This window comes from Periophthalmus magnuspinnatus, chromosome 4 (assembly GCF_009829125.3).
Source record: "Periophthalmus magnuspinnatus isolate fPerMag1 chromosome 4, fPerMag1.2.pri, whole genome shotgun sequence".
Lineage (NCBI taxonomy): Eukaryota > Metazoa > Chordata > Actinopteri > Gobiiformes > Gobiidae > Periophthalmus > Periophthalmus magnuspinnatus.
Genome location: NC_047129.1, coordinates 16,833,993 through 16,855,960, shown reverse-complemented (window position 1 = coordinate 16,855,960; position 21,968 = coordinate 16,833,993). Strand labels below are relative to the sequence as shown.

Genomic DNA, 21,968 nt, shown 5'->3' with positions numbered 1-21,968 from the left:
TTCAAAATGTGCCAGATCGTCCCTTGGATGTATAAGTCTACTCCCAAATGTAAACAAAATAATGAAACACAAATTAGGCCTTGTTTATTAAGCATCTTCACAGTGAACCGTACTCTTGTCCCTACTTATTATGAGAGTTTACATTGGCACAAAATACAACAACACTGACACATATTTGTAGTGTACTTTTATTTTAATATTCTACAATTATTTGTGTCATTTCAAAAGAAAACTGAAAAAGTTACATAAATTCATCAAGAAATGTCAATCACAAAGCTTTTTCACTTTTGAACCAAAAACATGTCTTCCGCACAGAGAAGTGATGTGTCTGTCCTGATGTTCACTCCGGGGGTTTAAACTCTGCTCTAAACACATACAGTAAGATTAGGGTGACCAGACATCCCTATTTACCCAGGGCAGTCCCAGTTTTGAGCCCTGTGTCCCCTGTCCCAGCAGATTTGTCGAAAACCATCGTCCCAGTTTGACACCAGAAATGTTCCAGGCGTCCCCATTTTTGACAAGTTTGATATTCGCCAAAAGTAAAGGATTGTCATTTGCTGTGCAAACTGAGCAAAATGAACATAAGGCAAAATAATGCTCTGACAGAAGTCCTTCAGATTATGACTGACCCATAAATAAATCAAGAATGGAGAATGTTACTCTCTCTTTTCACAATTTTATTCAGACCAACCAGCCCAACCTGGATGTGTCCCTTTTTTGAATTTTGAAAATCTGGCCACCCTAAGTAAGATCTGTGCTTACGTGTGAAATCGCTCTGTACCAAGCTTTGTAATTCAAGTACAGTCTGGTGACAAGAGTAAATAGATTAACATCTGAATCTGCTGCAATAAGAAAGAAATGAATCATTGGTAGGTAGTACTATGTTGTTCAGTATGCCTTCATGGAAGGTGAGATCGCTACTCCAAATAGCCAAAGCACACTTACGGCACGCATGGTGACAGTGGAAAGTAATGGGCCAATAGTCTATGGTGGATCTGTTGTAAAAGTGGACGTGGGAAGGGCTTAGTTACAATTTATATTAACATTACTATTGGCTCTATTAACCGCATGACAAAAGATTTAAAGGTGACTTAGGCATGAGATATGACTCCAGGATCCATCAGCGCCTATTGTCTGAGAGAACAAGGTGAGTGATGCTAAAGAGGTCAGTGTCTACAAATACAATGGCCTCATTCTGCAGGGAACAAGAGCTGTGTGTGAAGTGATATATACAAATAAATTAATACTAAAACATTTCTATTGAAAACACAATAACAATTTATAAGACTTGACAAGAAAGAAAGAAATCAAGAAAGATGATTCACAAAATTATCTCAACTTAAACTTATTTGAGGGTGAAGTCAAAAAGTGCAATAAATGCAATGAATGAGTGGGTGTCAGTATGGGGCAAATAATTACTTTAGCCATAAATTTATGTTCACTGTATCAGGTAAGTCACAGGGATGCACCGATACGATACTGGTGTCAGATACAGGTGTCGATATTAGACTGTATAAAGAAGTGAACTGAGTGAGTGTGACGTCACCCACAGTGTTCGGCTCCAGTCAAATGAAGCTCATCGAGGCTAGAGCAGTTATTGGGGTCAATTTGGACCGCGAGTATCATAGCAACCAAAGAGTCAACTGAGAATGAGGCTGTTGAAGGTAGTGCCCCTTTCCAACCACACTGCTGGTTTAGCAGGGAGCGGGCGCTTAGGAACGCTGTCAATCCAACCTGTTGCTAAAGCCAGCGGGAGCGATCTCCAGGAAAGAAGGCGACTGTTATTAATGTTCATATTTTGATTTACAAACACAATAGCAAAATAAAAATACTAGAGTGGGTTAATACGAACATATTAAGACCAAATTGAGGAGCCTGACAGCAGCAGTTATGGAGAGAGGGGTGACAGTGTTTAATATAAAGAGAATTGGTGCGCCCATGTGCACTTTCTATTTGGAACGTGCTGGCTAGCAGGTTAGCTATGTCAATTTATATATACAGTCTGTGATCGATCCTGAAAAATTTGGATATCAGCTTCCAAATATATCCTGGTTGGACATATAAAACTATGTAAAAAGACTATTTGCCATAGTTGTCCCAGAAAGTCTCAGAATGTTTGAACTTTTATTAAGCTGTTCTGTGGTTATTTGAGTGATAAATAACAGCTCCATTGTGGATTAGTTCTGTTTTATTTTATAGGAAGGAAATAAATGCCATTTTCTGACTCTGCACTGGTATCAGTTGATATCTGGGATTGGCATATACTTAAACCTATAATATTGAAATAAATTGATACTAAAATGCTGGATCGGTGCATCCCTAGTAACTGACCAAGCTCCAGTAATGAGACTCTAAAATGCAACATTCACTGAGCCAAAGGTTTGTACTCTCGTCAGGATAGAAATAATGACTTTTGTGCCGCAGGCCAAAACCACAGAGCTGAACATAAGATAGCAAAGCAGAGAGTAGTTTCCATTTGCCAAACAGCATCACAGGTAAAGCAGCGTTGGTCCAGTGGTAGGCTCCGGGGCCCAGGTTGTGAAAAACATGCAGAGGTCTTCATTATGGTTCTGGACAGAAAAAACATGGACCGGGAGAAGCTAGTAAGTTACACACAAGAACAAAAGTCAAATGTAAGGCAACTGTATAAACTAAACATTTGATTGATTCTGTAAACTCACCTTTCTAGCTCTCTGGTGGAGGTGCATGTGTTGAGTGGCACTTATTTTTCTGTCAGAATGAAAAGAAAAACAATATTTACATGCTTGCTGTCTTAACACTACACTGTTAAGCTTTGACATTCCCAAACCAATTTTTACCCTATAATAATAATTTTCCCTGAGCTCAAAGTCTTATAGAGCATTAATATGCTTATATTTTTGCATGCATAGGCCCATCTTAAAGATGCCAGATTTCAGGTAGACCTACACTCTTTAATTATCAGTGCGCACGGGACAGTTTCAGGCTTCTATCAAATTCTCTGTCTGATTCTCGTCTTGTCTCCTTCCGTCGTGAACCCAATCTTAGTTGCAACTATAGCAGGTGAGCTGATTTGTGCTGCTAAACAAGTCTCTCACACATAAAATTACAACCACAAGCTAGCTAGGATTAGCCAATAGTTTTTTAGTTAGTCACTCTCACCTTTTTATTTAAAATCAAACACATAAATAGGATTGATCACAAGCTCCTGAAAATGTGTTCTTTAAATCCGTTTTGTATTTTTTCAGACTATCGTAAAATGTTTTTTGCTGTGTTTGGTAATGTTTGCATTGTGTAACCATGGTAACTGCTGAACATTCCGCTGTAGACATACATGCAGAACACCCCCACTCACTCCAAAGTAATTGAATTGAATCTAGTGGGCTACCTTCTGGTCTAGTTTGTAGTGCAGTTCCTGGTCTGACAGCCAGGGGTGCTTGAGGGACTCGGTGGCACTCATCCTCCAGCTCTTGCTCTTGACCAGCAGACGTGTGATGAAGTCTTTGGCTTCGTCCGACACGTCCGTGAATTCCTCTTCTTCAAAGTTCCACTGACACGCCAGGATGTTGTTCAGCGTCTCATTATCATCATCCCCCAAAAACGGAGACAGGCCGCTGAGGCTAGAGCAACAAAGTACGGCTCAGAAACAGAGCAATATTATTGTATATACAGAGGCTAGTAGGTCGACTTTATAATACACCCATAGACTGTATAAAGTGGAGTATGACGTCAAAACGTTCCATCCAAATGAAGCTTGTCGAGGCGCTTAGCAATGCTGTCAATCAAACCTGTCGCTAACATTAGTAGGAAAGAAGGTGCCTGATTCAACTGTTACTGATGTTGATATCTTGATTTATGGACATAATAGCGAAATAAAAAGGACCGTGATCCAGCATCATGTAGAGCAGGTTAATACAAATATTTTAAAACCAAAATGATGGCGTTCACTACAACAGTTACAGAGAGAGGGGCCACAGTTTATCAATATAAAGTGAATTGGAGACAGTCGACGGAGCCGAAAGCATGCCCATGATGATTATCTATGTCCATTTATTTACAGTCTATGAATACACCTTAACCTAACACCTAAGCCTTAGTAAAGCATGAACAGACTTAATTCACTTAACTAACCATAATGGGTTAGGCTATTAATTAAGTAGATACTAAGGAATTCTTAATAAGCTATTTATCGATTATGACATAAGTCTTTGTTTATGATATTAAGTTGTAGTTATAAAGTGTTACTAGTAGGCCTACATTTACTTGAGTAAAAGTCTTTCTACTGCAAATAGGTCACAGAATCTATGTTGTCAATATTATATTTGTGGTTCTTCCAATTGCATTAAATAAAAACAGATGTTTAGTTTATTTACTCTTACTTACTAGCTTCCCTAAATGGTCGTACATGAGTCATTTCTTCTGTTCTTCTATGAAGCAATGGATTATCTTACTTAAGTACAATATTTGGCTACTCTATCTACCTCTACTTATATTGTCTGCCGAAATAGATTTTAAACTCACAGCATGTATGTGATGACACCAAGGCTCCACATGTCGGTTGGGAATGAAACAAACTCATAGTTGATGACTTCAGGGGCCAGAAACTCGGGCGTCCCAAAGTTCACCCTCAGCTTTTCTCTGGGCTTGTACCTGGCACAAATGAGAATATATTGAAATTCTGCTTATCGTTATCATGAAAATGATAAAATATAATTAACATGACAATACCTTCTGGCCAGACCAAAGTCGATAATTTTGATTTTGTTTGTGACTCTACTAACACACAGAATATTCTCCGGCTGGAAAAAGGCAAGAAAACAAGATCTGGGATTAAAATACTATTTTCAATAAACAGCGGTAAGGCTCTAACTTCATTGGTCTTACTTTGAGGTCAAGATGTAAAATGTACATCTTGTGCATGTACTGCAGGCCTTCACATATCTGTCGTATGAACAGCACTGTGTCCAATTCAGTGAGGTTGTAGTTTTCATCGATGATCCGGTCAAACAACTCTCCTCCTTCAACGCTGGAAGTAAAACAGGACCATCAAGGTGAGATAAGAAACCAATTGATTTGTAACTACCTCTCCTTATTGTGAGATTGTAAATAATGTGTGAAGTAGATATGAACTCACTATACTGGACTAGTGTCATGTGCCCAGCTAATTTTGAAATAAAACCTAATAATAGTAATACCTAATAAAAATGTTGAAGGAGAGGAGGATGGTGCTGTGTGACAGATTTAGAGAATACAACAGTTTAAATGTTTGTTCATTTTGTGTTAATCTTTTGATCTCGCACCCCAGTGATCTGTTTATGTTTAAAGTGAAACCAAACACTAAACCAACTTTTTTTTCACTACCAAACTGTGTATATGGTGTTTCAATGGCATTAGCTACTATTCCTAGTGATGTTTTGATACTTTTGCAGCTTTCTGGCCCAAAAAGCCTAAAGCTAAGAGTGTGCTGCCTCCAGTGCTACGTGTAGTTGGTGACATTACACAGGACTGCCTTGATTACAGCCAGGTGTTTCGGATTACAAACACCTGGCTGTAGGGATGGAGTTTGAAGTGTGGATACCTGTTAGACAAATCACACTGTTCCTCACATGTCCGGACTCTACCCCCTCACTCCTCTTTAGTCCTCTAGACACGGCCCCTCCTCCCCCCTCCCTCTATTCTTTAGTCCTCCTTGTGGGTGGAGTTTAGGTGTTTAGTCCCACCTTAATATGTTTAAATTGCATGCACTTACTACTCCATGACCAGGATGATGTCGTGGCGAGACTCAAAGGCGGCGTACAGCTGGATAAGGTTTGCATGGTTGAGCTGGTTCATCACCTGGATCTCATTCCTCACCACCTCCTGTCACAATATAACATCAAATTAAATCATCAAAATGACAAATATAAAGATATCAGCCGCTAAATATCAGGCATGAGGGAGCTGTTAATGTGAAACTATCACTTGATGACATCACAAGGTAGAACAGAGCATTTGAGTTTTGTAAATGTAGGAAGACTAAAAATACCGTAGTACTCAAACATGTGTGAATGAAAGAAAACAAAATTTCAGGTATGTTTTGGATGAGGTAACAACATTATAACATGACTTAAAGCACAAAAGAGTCAATTTTGAGTAATACAGGATCTATAACTGCTTTTGAGGCTGGTGGTGTTGTGACACAAAGCACTACCCAGACTGATTTGTCACATTAGGTCAGTTATGTGTAATATGAACCTGCTTTCAATTAGAATAGCTGACAATATAAACTGACAACATTTTCACCATAGTCTAACCATGAAACTGCACCCTGGCACCTGATCACAGTCACACAGCTTTGAATCCACAGAACTGCTGAGCTGGATCTATTTATAAAGATGAGAATTTCACAAAGACCAGTGTAATAATAAGGTCTGAGAATGTCTAGTCTAACTGGCGTCCAATCAGCATCATAAAAATGTTATATTGAGTGTTCATTGGGTGATGGCTGCTGCACCTTCTCTTTTTGGCTTCTAGCTTTGATGATCTTGGCAGCTAACGTCAGGCCAGAGGAATTTTCTATGCACTTGTGGACTTGTCCAAAACGGCCCCTAAAAGAAACAGGTATTAAGAAACAAAGACATTAAAATAAAACTCTCTAAACAAAAGGTGGGTGGTTCAATCTCTCACACAGCAAAACAGAAACTTTTCAAACCTGGACATAAACAATGAGCCTGGATTTAAAACATTGTCAAAGTAGAGGCCGGTCTCACGTCTTCAGGAAGACTGTTCCAGGTTTTAGCTACATAAAACTGAAACGCTGATTCCCCATGTTTAGCCCTGACTATGGGCACCAGCAGGAGGCCGGGACTAAACCAGAACTGAACCTGGACTAAATCAGGGCTAAACCAGGACTAAACTCAGAGTGTGAGATGGTTCATATGGCACTAACATGTGGGAGATGTTCTTTGGTGCTAGGCCATGGATAGACTTTAACACAAGCAGAGCTGCTTTAAAGTCTATTCTCTGAGCCACAGGAGCCAGTGCAGAGACCGGAGCACAGGACTTGTGCTCATACTTCCTGGTTCTAGTCAGGACAATAGCAGAAGTGTTCTGCTGCTATTGGATGTACTGCAGCTGTATTACAGTGAACAGGATGTTACAGTAGTCTAACCTACTGCAGATAAACGCATTGGTAAGTCTCTCCAAGTCTGATTTAGACAGTATATTATTAAAATAATTTAAATATATATATATATATATATAGATTATTATAAAGTCTAAGCAACTTCCCCATAGTGATATACTGATAATAATTATGTCCTAGCCACAGTGAAATGAATACTGTTAGTATGTCATTTTGTGAAGCATGTGAGCGATGCGCTTGCGTGCAGAGGAGTAATCTCACTTTGAGAGGCAGGATTTAGCCCTGGTCTATTACATCAGAGGGGGCCGCGCTTTGGTAAGTGCCCCCCGTGCTTGGAGTCAACTGCCCTTTAGAGGGCAATAGAGTGGTCTTGGAAAAACAATTAGCCCTCACTTCACATGGTGTAAGATTCTCTGTCGTTTCATTAGAGGACAAAGATCACTTCACAGTCTTATGAAAATAAAGTAATAAAAATATATATCCAACAGCCAAGTTTGTAGTACTCACCCTCCCAGTACCTCCTCCCTGTTGATCGTGTAGTAAGTGGCAATTTGATGTGGCTTCGGTGTGACAATGCGATGGTCAAAGGGAGCAGATGGGGGTGGGCTAAAATCTGAAATAAACAGATTTGATCGGTTATGAAGTTACAAGTTTGAACTTTGAGCGATGAACTTCTTGCCCAGAAACAAAGTAGATGAAAATAGCATCATGGCGGTGCCTCATTATTGGCTCTACCAGCTGTGACATGTCCGTGACGCATGGGCAGACATGTTATGACATTTGATCCATTTCAGAAGGAAAACCTAAATGTCAAGTCTGCACAGACGTTTGCGTGAGGCTATAGGAGAGTGGAACCAGGAAACAGCGGCTTGTAAACAAACACAACAAACCAGTAGTCAAGATCCCTTTACTAATAGACATCATTTCGTGATGGTATTGTGTTGTCGATTCTAAAGGGACAGTATGTAACTTTCTGGTGGAAGGTCCTTCTTGTCTACATGGAGATGTTATTACGTAACCTTAAATATTCTATATGACATTAAATTTCGCAATCTCCATGAAGACGAGAACACAACTTCAGCAGGCTATGTTACAGGTCAGATCTGTGGAGAGGCAAGCTCACCCCATTTACAGTAAGAACATGTATCTCGTATCATGAGTATTTTCTTAATAAAAACACTTGATGGTATTGTGCTGTAGAGTTTAAAGTGACAGTATGTAACTTTTATGGTGGAGGGTCCTGCTTGTCTCCATTGAGATGTTATTACTCAGCCTTAAATGTCCCATATGACATTCAATCTCTCAATCGCCACAAAGCACATGCAACATCAGCAGAACGCATTACAGGTCAGATCTGTGGAGAGGCAAACCCACCCCTCTTACAGTAAGAACATGTTTCACAAGATATTTTCTTAATAAAAAGACCTGTAACTGAATAATAATAACAAGAAAGATAAGTTGCTGTGTGACATTCCAGGCAAAGCAATAACATCTGCATGGAAACAAGCAGATGGCAAACCCTCCACCAAGAAAAGTTGCTTAGTGCATCTTTAAATAGATCATGTAAACATATAAAGTTACCTATGTTAAAGTCTTTTTCTTTGTCGTGTTCTGCCTTTGCCTCCTCTGTTTCTGATTTGTCCTGTTCAGATGTTGAAGCCTGCTGTTCGGTCTCTTCACTTAACTCTTCCTTGTTGTGATCATCAACACGGCTCTTTTTTAAATCGTCTTTTACCAGGTCTTCCTCTGTGCCGCGCCGCTTGCTGCTTGAGGCCACATCGCCGACATCTTCATTACTATAAAGACACCGTTAAATATTGAGTTAAAACTGTTCAGTGTAAGGCAACATTAAACAACATACACAGACCAAAAGTAATATTAGAGTCTTTAGGATATTAGTAACTTTAGTTGATTTATACCAAAGCAAGTACAGTGCTAAGGAAGATCATCTAAGAAGACCATTACAAGATCATTTAATATATAAAAAAAAATTATTATCCATTTTCTTCCCATTTATCGGGGGCCAAGTTGTGGAGGCAGGAGTTTGAGCAGTGTCTCTATTCTGAGCTCCTCCTATGTGATTGAGCACATACTTAATATTTTTGTGAAATGAAAACAGCATATTTAAACTAAAAATCAAATATACACACAATATTATATGATTTCACACTCAAAATTAGAGGTGTTTTGCACTGATTTGGTCCTGGTTTGAGGCCAGCTTAGAACTGTATACTAAGTCCTGTTCTAGTCCTGGTTCAGTCCCAGTCTAGTCCAGGTTTAGTTCCACGTCAGTGCAAATGCGAACAGAAATTCTCTCATCGTGACAAATCATTACAATAATCACCTTTCTTGGGACCCTAGTGTGGCGTTGCAGATCTGAGTTGGAATGTCCTCTGCAGCTTTCCCTTCATCCTTCGCTGTGTGAACCTGCTCAGTTTGAACCTCCTCTGTTTTGAGTTTATCTTCCTCACACTCTGAGTCGTCAAACACATCTTCCTCTTTCTCTCGTTCACTCTTCTGTGCCTCTTCTGAGTGGGCGGAGGACGTGTCTGGAGCAGTTAGGATCAGTTCTGTAGGCTTCTCCTCGTCTTCTCGTTGGGTTTCACACACAGACAGCTCAGTGTTCTGACGATTCAGCTCCTCTACTTTCTCTTGTAGAACTGGTTCATTCAAAGTAGGAGAATCTATAGAAAGACATGGAGTCAGTGAATACAGTATGAAACAATAAGACAGAGACAGATGATGAATGCAAATTAAAGTTAAAGCAGACTATTACACAAACCGGTGTACGCCCACTGCTGTGGAAATACTTCAGTCTCCAATTTCATTTTTGTAATCAGTGATATGAGTAGGATTTGGCAATGTTGTGCAGTCATTTTTGTAAATAAAAAAAAAAAAAATCTGCAACTAAGTCGTTTTCGATTAATATTAAGATTTAAAATGTCCAAATGTCACAATATGTCTAATAAAGGTTGAATAAAACTAGCCATAAGGGATAGCAAAATAACTTTCTATGTTATCTCGAAACACAAAGCATTAGTGAAAGGTGCACTATGTAACATCTCAATCAACTGCTTGTCTCCGTGGAGATTCTAATAGTTTGCCTGTTTTTTTTTTTTAAACTATCTCTGTAAAGACAAGCAGGTGACATGGCCAGGACAAATTACAGGTCAAATCTGTGGAAAGTCCAGCAAGCTCATGGAAGAAATGCATCTTAGTGATTTATTTTTGTATAATTTAAAATTTAATTTGCAATATAAATGCAATATAGAGATTAATGAAATGTTAACATTCCAGGTACAGCTTTAATGTAATAAGAAAAGTTACAAAGTGCACATTTAAATAAGAATTGCAGTAAGTAGCCCAGCCAGTTTAAATAACAAAAACAAATGTAAATGTACTGTAGAGTAATTAAAAGTGACACATGCAGGACTTAAGCTGGGTCGTGCTCAGATATGAGTCTGTTAATGACAGGGCACCTGATCCATCATGGGCCTTCCTCTTCTTCTGGACCTTTACTCCCTTCAGGTTCCCTTTGGCTTTGTCTTTCTCATCTTTTGACTTGGCGTCTTTGACCTGTACAAACAGAAAGTAAATCAGTTCACTTCACAGTTTTACATTACACACTAGCAATGTAAGCTAACCTGTATATGCACATGACAGTTATAGTCACAAGCTACATATACACCCTTAAATCATACCTTCTTTTCTCACACACTGGTGTCAAGCGGATGCCACCACCAAGTTATCCAAGGGTTTTGGAATGATCAAAAATAGGACAATTGCCATAGTGAATAAGAATTTAAACATAAATATTATATCTTTTGAATCGGAAAAAGTCAAAATGTTGCATATAACAGAACGCTGAAACACACAAATAGGTCAGACCCGTGGAGAGTTCTGAGTTCTCATGACTCATCTTACACATGCATGTTTTTTAAGGTTTTAAAATAGCAATTAAAATACCTCTTATTGATTAAATGTGCAATAGATCTTTAATGCCATACTGTAGAACCTTGCAGACAAAGCACAACTTCCCCATCCCCATGTTTATGTGAAGAATGGATTTGTGAAGACTAATGACAGAACAGTAGGCAACTATATTTCCATGGAAAGTCTGTCAAACGTCAGACGCAGGTGAGACAGAAATAAACCCACACTACATAGAACACTACACGATGTCAAGCGTTCACAAAGTGTGGAGAACAGTGTTTTCATATAAGGACAGGGGACTCTCACTTCTCCAGAGCCAGAACATGTGCAGCCACTGTCCCAGTCTGAGCTGATAAAGACTTTTGGGATAAGATAAGCAGTCTGACTCCAATCAAACACACCCCGTAACCCTGCGACCAGACGGTGAGAAGGAAAACCACTTAACATTGCAGAGAATGACACTGGTGGACAAGGAACTATTAATACCCTAAGGAAATACATAACAACATGAGGGCAAAAGGTTTGGAAGACAAAAACAGCTGCATACATAATTTGGTATAAATATGTTATAAATGTGCATTATGTAAATTTTCTACTTGTCGTTATGGAGATGTTATTGTATTGCCTAGAATATGCTTCAGAGTATGGCATTAAGATGTCTGTGTAGTCCCTCAGTCAACCAGGTCTTTTGCAGTGTGGCATTAACCATATCTATACATATCTTGCATTGGTTCAGTTAGCGTCTGCATGTGTTTTTATTGCTCAAAAATGACCTTGAAAGAACGTGCATTTTTACTGTGGTGTACTTGCCTCTTCACAGATCTGAGCTGTAACTTGACCTGCTGGCGTAATCTGCTAGTCTCCAGATACAATAGATATGACTAATTCCAGGCAAAACAATAGCATCTCCACGAAGACAAGCACGAAAAGGCTCTGTATAAAGTTGATAGAGCAACCTTTAGTGAAGCTCCTACTGTTTTTACTGCAATGTACACAATGCAATAAGACCTTTCACTATGGTGAGAGCAGAACTTATAAACAGTAACACACTCATAGCCAGAGCTTATGCCTGCGGCTAATGGAGGAAGACTTCCAGGTTAAAGTGACCTCAGAATGGAAACGTGAGAGCAAACAGTTCAACTCGAAATGTGGCTTTCAAAATCCAAAGTGCAAGAAGAAACGTAGCCTTAGACCTCAGTCACAGATTAATACATTTGGAAAAAAGCAAATCAGGTTCGATCTAACAAACCATTATGGCAGATTTTAACATAACACTGATACAATTTCCAAATGAAGAACAACCCGGTCAAATTCTATACATACAATAATATATGTAAATGTTGATTCTAAGTTCATATATTGTGTTGTTTTAAGGTAAATGGTCAAATTTGTATATAGTGTTTTTCCATTTACATCAAGGAACACACACACATTCATACACCAGCGTTCATAGACACTGGGGCTGAGATGGGTTAAGAGTCTTGCTCAAGGACACAACAACAGCATTCATCTGTGGGAACTGGAATCACATCACCAACCTGTGGCTCAGTGATGTTTATGTCAAGTGCAGGATTTGAACTGCCAGCTTTCAGCTCAGAGGACAAACGCTCTGCCAACTGTGATACTGTCACATCTCATTGTATATTCTTATGTTAATCCAAGGTAGATGATAAAATAAAATCAAACCCACTTAAATAAATTGTTTTATACCATACTGTGGAACAATTCAGCCAAAGTAATAACATCTCTATGATGACAAGACAGTGGCTCATCCTCCAAACAAAGAAATAAAATTGAGTGTATCTTTAACATAACAGGACAAAGGTAACATTTATTTAGGATCAACATTTCATTTTTAATAATATAAATTTTATTTGATATGCGTTACTTCAAGTCTAATGTAGAACCTAATAAGGAAAGTAGCTCAGTTTGTAGAGTGTTTGGCCACTGATCTGAAGGTTGGTAGTTTGAATCCCGCTCTCAACATAGAAATCATTGAATAGAGCAGTCTGATCCACCAGCCCACAGGTTGGCGGTGCAATTCTAGCTCCCACAGATCCCAGTATTGTTGTGTCCTTGGGCAAAACACTTAACCCACCTCGCCCCAAGTGCCTGTGTACAGTGGTGTGTGAATGGATGAGTGGTTCCTTGATGTAAAGCGCTTTGAGTGCCTTGAAGGTGGAAAAGTGTGATATAAAAATATGACCATTGTCCAAAACCATGAATACAATCCTGCTTTCTGTCATTTTTTTCTGTCAAAAACACAAGATTTCTGTAAAATGGGGAAGCAATGTATTTATTTTTTACAATAATGATTTTTTGCAGCCCAAATTTATAATCCATCCTCCATGTGTCCCCCATATCATCCCATATAGTGCTCTACCTCCACTCACCTTCCTCCTGCCTTTCCTCCCTGGCTGTTTAAAGAGCAGCTCCACCAGTCTGGAGCTCTTCACCACCTCCCCGATGTAGCTGATGACCTGCTGTGTTCCCTCCACGATCCGCTCCACCGTCTCCAGCCTGCGTCCCTGGACATCCACCCTGTCTCCGGTCCTCTCCACAGCCACGCGAAGCTCTCGATAACCAGCCTCATCCCCGGAGCTACGCCGACTCCCAACGCTACCTCCATCGCCCCTCATGAGTGCAAGATCCCGCCCCATACCTCGCACATCTTGGGACAAGCCATCCAGTCTGGTCAGGACGGTTTGCTGCATGTTGAGAAGACGCTCCATCTGAGAACTTAGGGAGTCCATGCGGCTCTCCACGCAACGCAGTGGGTCATTTAAAACAGGACAAGAAGATGAGGAAGACGATGTTAGAGGTTGGGACTTCTCAGAGCCGCAAAGAGACAGCTTCCTCGCTCCAGATTTCTGCAGAGGGTTAGGGTCGTACACCTTTGCCAGAGAGTTTATCAGGCTGGAACTCATAGCTGCTTGAAAGCAAAACCACCGAGGAAATTAATCTGATTGATGATGTTGTCTTCATGCAGGCTTGAGCGATTCCAAAACAAGAATCATTTTCCTAGACCAATCTGTAGGCAGCAGACAACAAAGCACTCTCCTTCATCGCAGCACAGCACGGTTTAAATTTAAGAATAGCAAATAGCTATGGTCCAATTCAAAGTGCAGCCCCCAGCGGACGTCAGCGTGTGAGTGGCAGTGATAAGAGGGGGGCTTGAGTGTGCGGTTGGGGATAGATGGGAGTTAGCTGGAGATGCTGGAGAGGATCGCTATGTGATATTCGAGATACTTTGAAAGCTCGACAGCAGGTGTTAGAATCCCAACAATGTGAGTTTGAAATATGACGCCATAAAAACGAACACAAACACATAAAACACAAAACAACCACATCAAGAAGACTCGCTCAAGGAAAGAAGGAGTTATACTGAGAAAACTTGGTAAATTCACATTGAATTTGTGATCAGCTGTGAAGATTATCTTTGACAAGAGTAGGTTTAATTGTTTAGCAGGCGAGGATGACAGGTGGCTTTATGTTCCAGGCCGTGACCGACATAAAACACCGGGGCAATGTTAAAGATGCGGGTCGCTCTGGTCATTTCTAAACCGTGTCAAATACCATGTCTTTCTCATAAACAAATACGCAGACATTCAGAGTGTTTCACAATTGACATAGATTCCCAGCACTGGGCTTGGCTATGTGGTTAGAAGGAGGTGAAAATAGCTGGACGTTAAGTGCTCAAATGTTCAGGGACAAAGGAATAGTGTCAAGACCTCACTGGTTCTCAAGCCATGGTTGAATAAGAACTATATACTGTGTATTGTGTTGTTTGACACTAAACAAATGGAACAGCCTAATTAATCACACTGTTTTAGGATGAAAAGTGTTCTCAAACAAGATCATGGATGAGGTAGTGTACTAATGGGTAATGTTGGAATGTTATGAAGTAAAAGCAGTAAAGTACTGTACTTAGGTACAAATTTGATATATCTGAACTTACAAGAACTTCAGGCTCGGGTGCTGACCAAACTAACTGAAGTTGCATTTGTGTTTCAAATGGGTGCAAACATAATACGCTTCCATTAAGTGCCATTATTTTAGGCGACTGAAATGAGGAGGCAAACATTTTGAACTGAGGTTACAGTGCACCCTTTTGCCCTCCTGAAGACCTGGTCCTGCATGCCTCACTTACAACACATATGATTTTCTACTGCCTTTGGTGATTATTTCTGTCTGGGACATGTCTGGGCACACACAGACTGGTAAAGGCCCTGGCCCTGGGTGGCACAGTCACTGAGAGGCACAGTCGCTGAGTGGCTAGCACTCATGCTTCACCATGTCTTGGTGGGTTTCTTCCAGGCACTGTGGTTTCCCCCATCAATCCAAACATGCACCATACAATCCTCCAGCAAAGGTAGTCCTGACCAAGCATGGCAACAAGATTATAGAGATGGGTCCCCAAACACAGGACTGAGTGCCCACTGCTCCTGAGGAGATACCCAAATGCAGAGGGCAAGTTTCCCTATGGGTTCAAGTGTACCTTAACCTGGTGCAGGAGTATATGAGGAGGAGGGCTGTCTGGGCACACACACACACATACACATACACACCCTGTTAAAGGCCCTGGGGCAGTGTATCTGAGGAGGAGGGTGTCACTGGCGCCTTCGGGCTCACGTCCATCTGTCAGCACCGGAAAAACCTGACCCTCCCTGTGTCCCCAGCACTGCTCTAGACCAGGCCTGTCAGCTGTCACACAGCACAGACAGCTACAGCACAGGCCAGACTCAAGAGGAACAGGCTTACAACAAGAGGGCATGCTCACTGAACAGCTAAACGAATTCTTCGAACAATTAGGAACAATTTTAGAGATATGCTTATAATTTAAAGAGGGGCTATTTTATTTCTATGGGGTATTAACTGCTAACACATAACATATTTAGATTACCATGCTACCTTTTATTGTTTTGAAGATGGTAAATTTGCAGAAAAAGTATTAATATGTTTTATGTTTCACTCTCCCTTTTGACACTCACTCCTCCTTCACAGCGCTATACTACTGAAACTACTGCACATCGCATCAGGTTTGTGAAGCTGTAGTGTATTGTTCTGTATCATGTTTTGATATATTTATGCAGAATTGTCGTGTGGAAGCATGGGTGATGCTTGTGGATGGAACATGGCCCAGAATCTTACAGCAAAAAAAAGAATGGTTCAAACAGGGCCCAGGAGAGATCGCTAAATTACTCAAACATGCATGGACGACATCTAAAACCTCTTCATCTAAAACCCCCCTTTCTTATTCAGAATTTTGAAGGTGTAAAGTTATTATCCTTTTGTAATAATCTCTATTTTACTTTACACTACTTTACTTAAGAATGAAAAATCCTATCACTTGCGATAATACTAATGAATGTATTGTCTGTTGATTGCAGATGCACTATGAAACTATTTTGACCACCTGCTTGTCTCCATGGACATCTAAAATGTTCCACAGTAGTGCATTAAACTTATATCATGGAGATAAGCAGGTATCTCTACAGGCTCAAGTTGCAGGTCGTATCTGTGGAAAGGTGGTCACACTATTTCAAGATATTTTTGAGCAATAAAAAAAAATCTTGTAATTAAATAAATGCAAGATAGATAAGTTTAATGCCATATGGTGGAACATTCCAGGCAAAGCATCATCAGAAACTACTAAAGAAACACAACGATAACTCTAACGCTAATAAGAACTGAATACGAATAGCACTACAAACAAAAGTTAATAAAAGAAAACAAGAACAGCTAATCTCGTTAACCACATTTAACACCAGTGAGACATTTGTGCTAATATCTAGAGCATGAGTACATCAGGAGCTACTCAGAAGTAAAGCACTCTCTGATTGGCCGACTGCTCGTCCCGGGGGCAGTTGGGGTTTAACTGTACCCTGCCAGTCTTAGAAAGGGTAACTGCTAAACCGGAGACAGTGCCGTATTCAAACAGTGTTAGCAACAGTGACGCGGCCTGTGAATCCTACACAGTTAGAGATAGAGTTACTCAGCAGATGACACAGACAGACCATAATGCTTATTCTGGAACTTTGTAATCTGTTGTCTGCACCAATGGAGTAACATATGAACAAAAGGGAACATGAATAGACAGTGAGATAAATTCATGTCATAGCATCCTGTACTGTAAAGTGGAGCAAGAGATGGAAATAAATAGTGACTCCATCAAACTGAATGCTAACAGTTGTAGTAAAGCTGGTGGCACTGAGGTTAGGGACCATCTGGTGAGGTGCCTTTCATTGCAAAGTCTGTTTTCCATATAGGGGTTGCACTGGTAAGCAAAACCACATATATATTCTGCAAAATGGACTTTTCAGAGCTTTTAACCATGTGATAGTTGTTTTCTTCTCATTGACTTTCTGAAGTTGTTTTTGGAGTGATTGGTGCATGTTTGGGCAATCTTTAATCGCTTATTTTCAAGACACCATTTTGCCGATCAACTCCTGTTTTCACCTCCACCATCCATCATAAAAAATCCCCGACTGTGATCTCTGTGATGTGCATCTATTCGTAGGAGGGGCCGACAGCTCCGTGGCTTTTTGCTGTGATGGCGTTTATTGCGACATCAGCTCCCACTAGCCAGCGCAGATTTCTAACATAGAGGTCAGCTGACTTGTTTCTTTTATTAAGTCAGTTTAATAATAATAATAATAATAATAATAATAATAATAATAATAATAATAATAATAATAATAATAATAATAATAATAATAATAATAATAATGCATTTTGTTGATAAGCGCCTTTCAAAACACCCAAGGACACTGAACAAGATCAAATATAACATACAAATACAATAAAACATGACAAACAACTGATTGATAAAAGATCTGTGATTGGTTACAAGAGATAGGACAGTCTGAACAGGTGAGGTTTGAGTCTGGAAGAGAGTCTAAGTTGCAGAGATCAGGAAAGAGAGAGTTCCAGAGCTGGGGGGCAGAGCGGCTGAAAGCCCTGTTCCCCACGGTCACAAGTCGGGCAGAGGGTACAGTGAGCTGGAGAGAGAAGGAGGAGCAGAGAGTGCGGGGAGGAGCAGCAATGTGGAGGAGGTGAGATATGTATGAAGAGGCTATATTGTGTGTTGCTTTGAAGGTGGTAATTAGAATTTTGAAGTTAATTCTCTGTTTTATGGGGAGCCAGTGGAGTTGCTGTAGGACGGGGGTGATGTGGTGGATAGTGGGGGTACGTGTTATGACCCGGGCTGCAGAGTTCTGAAGGAGCTGCAGTTTCTGGAAGGATTTATTGAGGAGACCAAAGAGAAGAGAATTACAGTAATCAGTTTAGTTAAATATTGCGATCTAAAATGGGCCAATTATAACATAATGATCCATGGGTTTCAGAGATTATAACTATAGAGCAGACACAAGCACAATAGGCCTGCTTTGGGTATTTAAAAATGTCAGCCAGTGTACATTAGAAAATCTGAAATCTCCAAACCAAATCATTTTAAACTGCAATGTTACTTTTCCCTTTTTTTTATTTTTTTTATTCTTATTTTAAAGCTGCACTGTGTAACTTTTCTGATATACCACCAGCTTGTGTTCATGGAGATAAAATTGCTTTACCGGAATGTTCCACCCACAGTATACCATTAAACTCATCTATCCCCATAGAGATCAGGGGACATGACCAGGTGAAGAGGTGAGCCTGCTTACATGTTTGCTTGCTTTTTATACTTATTTTAAAGCTGCACTGTGTAACTTTTCTGATATACCACCAGCTTGTGTTTATGGAGATAAAATTGCTTTACTGGAATGTTCCACAGTATATCATTAAACTCCACCAAGCGAAAATGCTGGTCAGCTCTTTGGAGAGGTGAGCCCACTTACATGTTTGTTTGGTTTTTTTTTTACATATATTTGAGCAAATGAATATTAAAGACTGGCCTTTCAACTGTACTTGTAAGAGCATTTTTACAATATGCTGAAAGCTTTGAATTCTCACTTACTCCATTTGATAGCAGTAATAAAGTTTAACGGTGTATAAATTTACTGCCGGCATCCAAGCCTCTCCCTGCAGCAGATTCTGGTCAGTGACAGAGCGAGGGCCCCGGATCCAACCAGGGCTTCCCCCGAAATGGCATCCCTATGAAGGAGACACCATACCAGCCTGGTGACTACCCCCATGCCTCTGCCACACAAAGCCCAAAAATAGTGCATTCCCTGGGTCTGTGCGTACAATAGAACAAGCTGGAGGTATCACACTGACTGCAAGGATAGCTATGGCAATGCTAAAAATATAAAGGCTACGCAGACAAATAAAACAGCACTGTAGTCTGAGCCTTTAAACAAGGGTGAAAGGGGGCACTTTATATTTAAATAACATTGGCTTGAATGAAATTTAACAGGAATAGAGTTTAGACACCAAAATATTTATTTTAGCTTTGAGTTAACACCTGCAAATAACTTCTAATATAAATACTCATTCAGTGACATAGCATTACTTTATATTTTAGAGATAGTAAAGCCCAAGTTTAGTTTCGGGTTTAGTCTTGGGTAAGTCCCTGTTTTGATGTAATGTAGAATTTATCATTTCAATTCATGAATTCAATTACAGATGTTTTTATTGCTGGAAAAATCCCTTGAAAAACATATTATGACCGTGATTTTCTCTGTGGTAATAGAAAAGTTTAATGCTATACTGTGAAACATTCCAAAGCAATAACATCTCCTGGAGACAAACAGGATGAGCATGTATATAGTGCTCCTTTAAAGTGCGTATGGCGGGTTTCCATGAGTCTCTAATTTTAACTTAAATTTTTGGTGTAATACCTGTAGCAAATATAAGTGATAGTTTTAAATTATGGTGTTGGTGTTTCTTATATTTCTTATATTTATTTATATTTATATTATTTATATTTGTATTTGTCTAATCATAATTTCCATGTACATTGGAGGACTTTTAGACTGCTGTATAACATGGTTGGTAATAGTTATGCAAATGCTTTTTTTTTTTTTTTTTTTTTTTTTTTTTTCAAAATCTTTAAAATAATGAACTTAACTGTGTTTTAGTAAAGTGAGTCATATGCACTTTAATGTTAACACGTTTTGTTTGTTGTCCAAGGCAACGTAATAACATTTCCATGGAGATGAGACCCTTCCCTCGAAAAGTTACATAGCACTCCTTTAAAGTTAACCTGACAATAGAAGAAGGTAAGACTTTTTTTTTTTAAACTTTATTTGTTAAAGGCAACACATTTGTCTCTGTCTTCTTTATCAGAGCCATTCTCTCATCATCCAAGACAGCGCAATAACATCTAGAGACGAGACCCTCCCCTAGAAAAGTTACATAGCGCTCCTTTAAAGTGAACCTGGCTGTAGTCGAGGGTAACGCATTTGTCTCCGGCTGCTGCTTCTTTATCAGAGCCGTTCTGTCACCTCAGTCTGGTGACACACTGTTCTTTCACAGCTCAGCCTCCATGATAAGTCTCTGTGCTCCACCCTGACCTCCAGCACTAAACAGGCCTTTAATGGAGACACTGCCCTTGTTTTATTTAGGCTGTGTGTCCTGCTTGTAAATATGTTACATAAGGTATACATGTACATTACCAGTCAACGTTTGGACTCCCCATCTTATTCAATGTTTTTTTTTTCTATTTTTTTTTTATTACTTTCTACATTTTATACACAAACAGCAGACATACATGAAGTAAGATATATGGATTTACTGTATGTACCTTTATTTCTTTGCTACATAATTCCATATATCTTACTTCATATACAGTATTTCATGTCTTCTGCGTGTATAGAATGTAAAAAGTATTAAAAACAAAACAGTAAGAGATGGTGTGTCCAAACTTTTGACTGGTATGTGCATCCAAAATAGACCAACTCCATCTCACTTCTTATGAGTTTGCTGTCAGTGTTATGTAATGTGAAGACAACTGGGTATCGTGCTGGTGTTTGAAAGAAGATTCCGCATCAGCGCTGACCTTTGACCCTATAGAATCACAGCTAATCCCAGAGCCCCAAACACTCACATGTAGTATCTCTATGAACCAATGCCATTTAAAACACCAGAGAGGCGTCCGTGGGTTTCAGAGAGGTGAAGAGTTAGCGCTGTTGTCAAAGTAATTAACAAATCAAAGCTAAATATTATATCTTTTGAATGGTGGAGTACTCAACATGGCGACTATAAACAGGAAGCTGAAACCCATGAATTTGTGTTTTGGTCACTATGCAAAAATTACATAAAGACGTAACTTCAAAATCAAACATCAGTCCCAACAAAATGACATGTCATGTAATACTATCATTCCAACTTGTCAAATTAATTATTATTATTATTATTTTTTAACAAATGCTGGGTGTATATATATATATGAAGACCCCCTGTTCTTTTTTTGGTTGTCCTGCAGGACCATTAAGACTTTCATTCCCAGTTTACAGAATGTGTCACTTCTATTAAACTATAAGTAATATGTAATTAAAAAAAATATATATACTAACAACCGTAGGGCGACTTCTTGTGTACCCCCATATTGCTTGGGATCAAAAATAAAGAATTCATAACAGTGCTACAGCTTTTGTCTTTTGTTTATATGTGGCTAATGTCTAAATAGGGAAGTGTTGTTATGTTTATTTTCAACGTATGCCTCATTTTTTATGCTTTTATTATTTTTCTGTTTTCTTTTTATCTACAAATGTAGTAATTGATTTTTAAAAAGCTGTAACATGTTGATTTGTCCCACTTTTACTGCAATTTGATGTGTTCACCCTATGGAACAGTATAGGTCAGTGAACTTGTACTTCCTTGTGATTAATTGTTGTTCTGTGCTGTGACCACTAGAGGGAACAATTGCCCCATAGATGCAGTGGTCAGTGATGTTTGTCAGAGTACTGCATGTAACTCTATAGTTCACTTCTTCTGCTGTTGCTTAAACACAAGTTACAACAGGCTTTGAATTACTGCTGCTTAAATGCACATG

The 21,968-nt window shown here is 39.4% G+C and overlaps 1 protein-coding gene across 3 annotated transcripts in view; it reads right to left on the bottom strand.

The window, feature by feature from the left end:
* Positions 1–177: 177 nt before the first annotated feature.
* The window catches only part of mylk4b (myosin light chain kinase family, member 4b), a 40,347-nt gene continuing 18,556 nt past the window's right edge, over positions 178–21,968 (bottom strand). For 2 of the 3 annotated variants that reach the window (XM_055221396.1, XM_055221397.1), the window contains 12 exons: positions 10,582–10,678; positions 9,447–9,786; positions 8,684–8,898; positions 7,610–7,715; positions 6,473–6,566; positions 5,729–5,838; positions 4,864–5,005; positions 4,708–4,778; positions 4,501–4,629; positions 3,368–3,599; positions 2,682–2,730; positions 178–2,570 (listed from right to left, as the gene is read on the bottom strand). In XM_055221396.1, the coding sequence (XP_055077371.1) occupies positions 2,686–2,730; positions 3,368–3,599; positions 4,501–4,629; positions 4,708–4,778; positions 4,864–5,005; positions 5,729–5,838; positions 6,473–6,566; positions 7,610–7,715; positions 8,684–8,898; positions 9,447–9,786; positions 10,582–10,678 (1,581 nt within the window). In that variant the 3' untranslated portion in view covers positions 178–2,570; positions 2,682–2,685. Of the gene's footprint in view, positions 2,571–2,681; positions 2,731–3,367; positions 3,600–4,500; positions 4,630–4,707; positions 4,779–4,863; positions 5,006–5,728; positions 5,839–6,472; positions 6,567–7,609; positions 7,716–8,683; positions 8,899–9,446; positions 9,787–10,581; positions 10,679–13,428; positions 14,114–21,968 lie in introns of those variants that run through there. The other variant, XM_055221395.1, reaches the window with a different exon arrangement.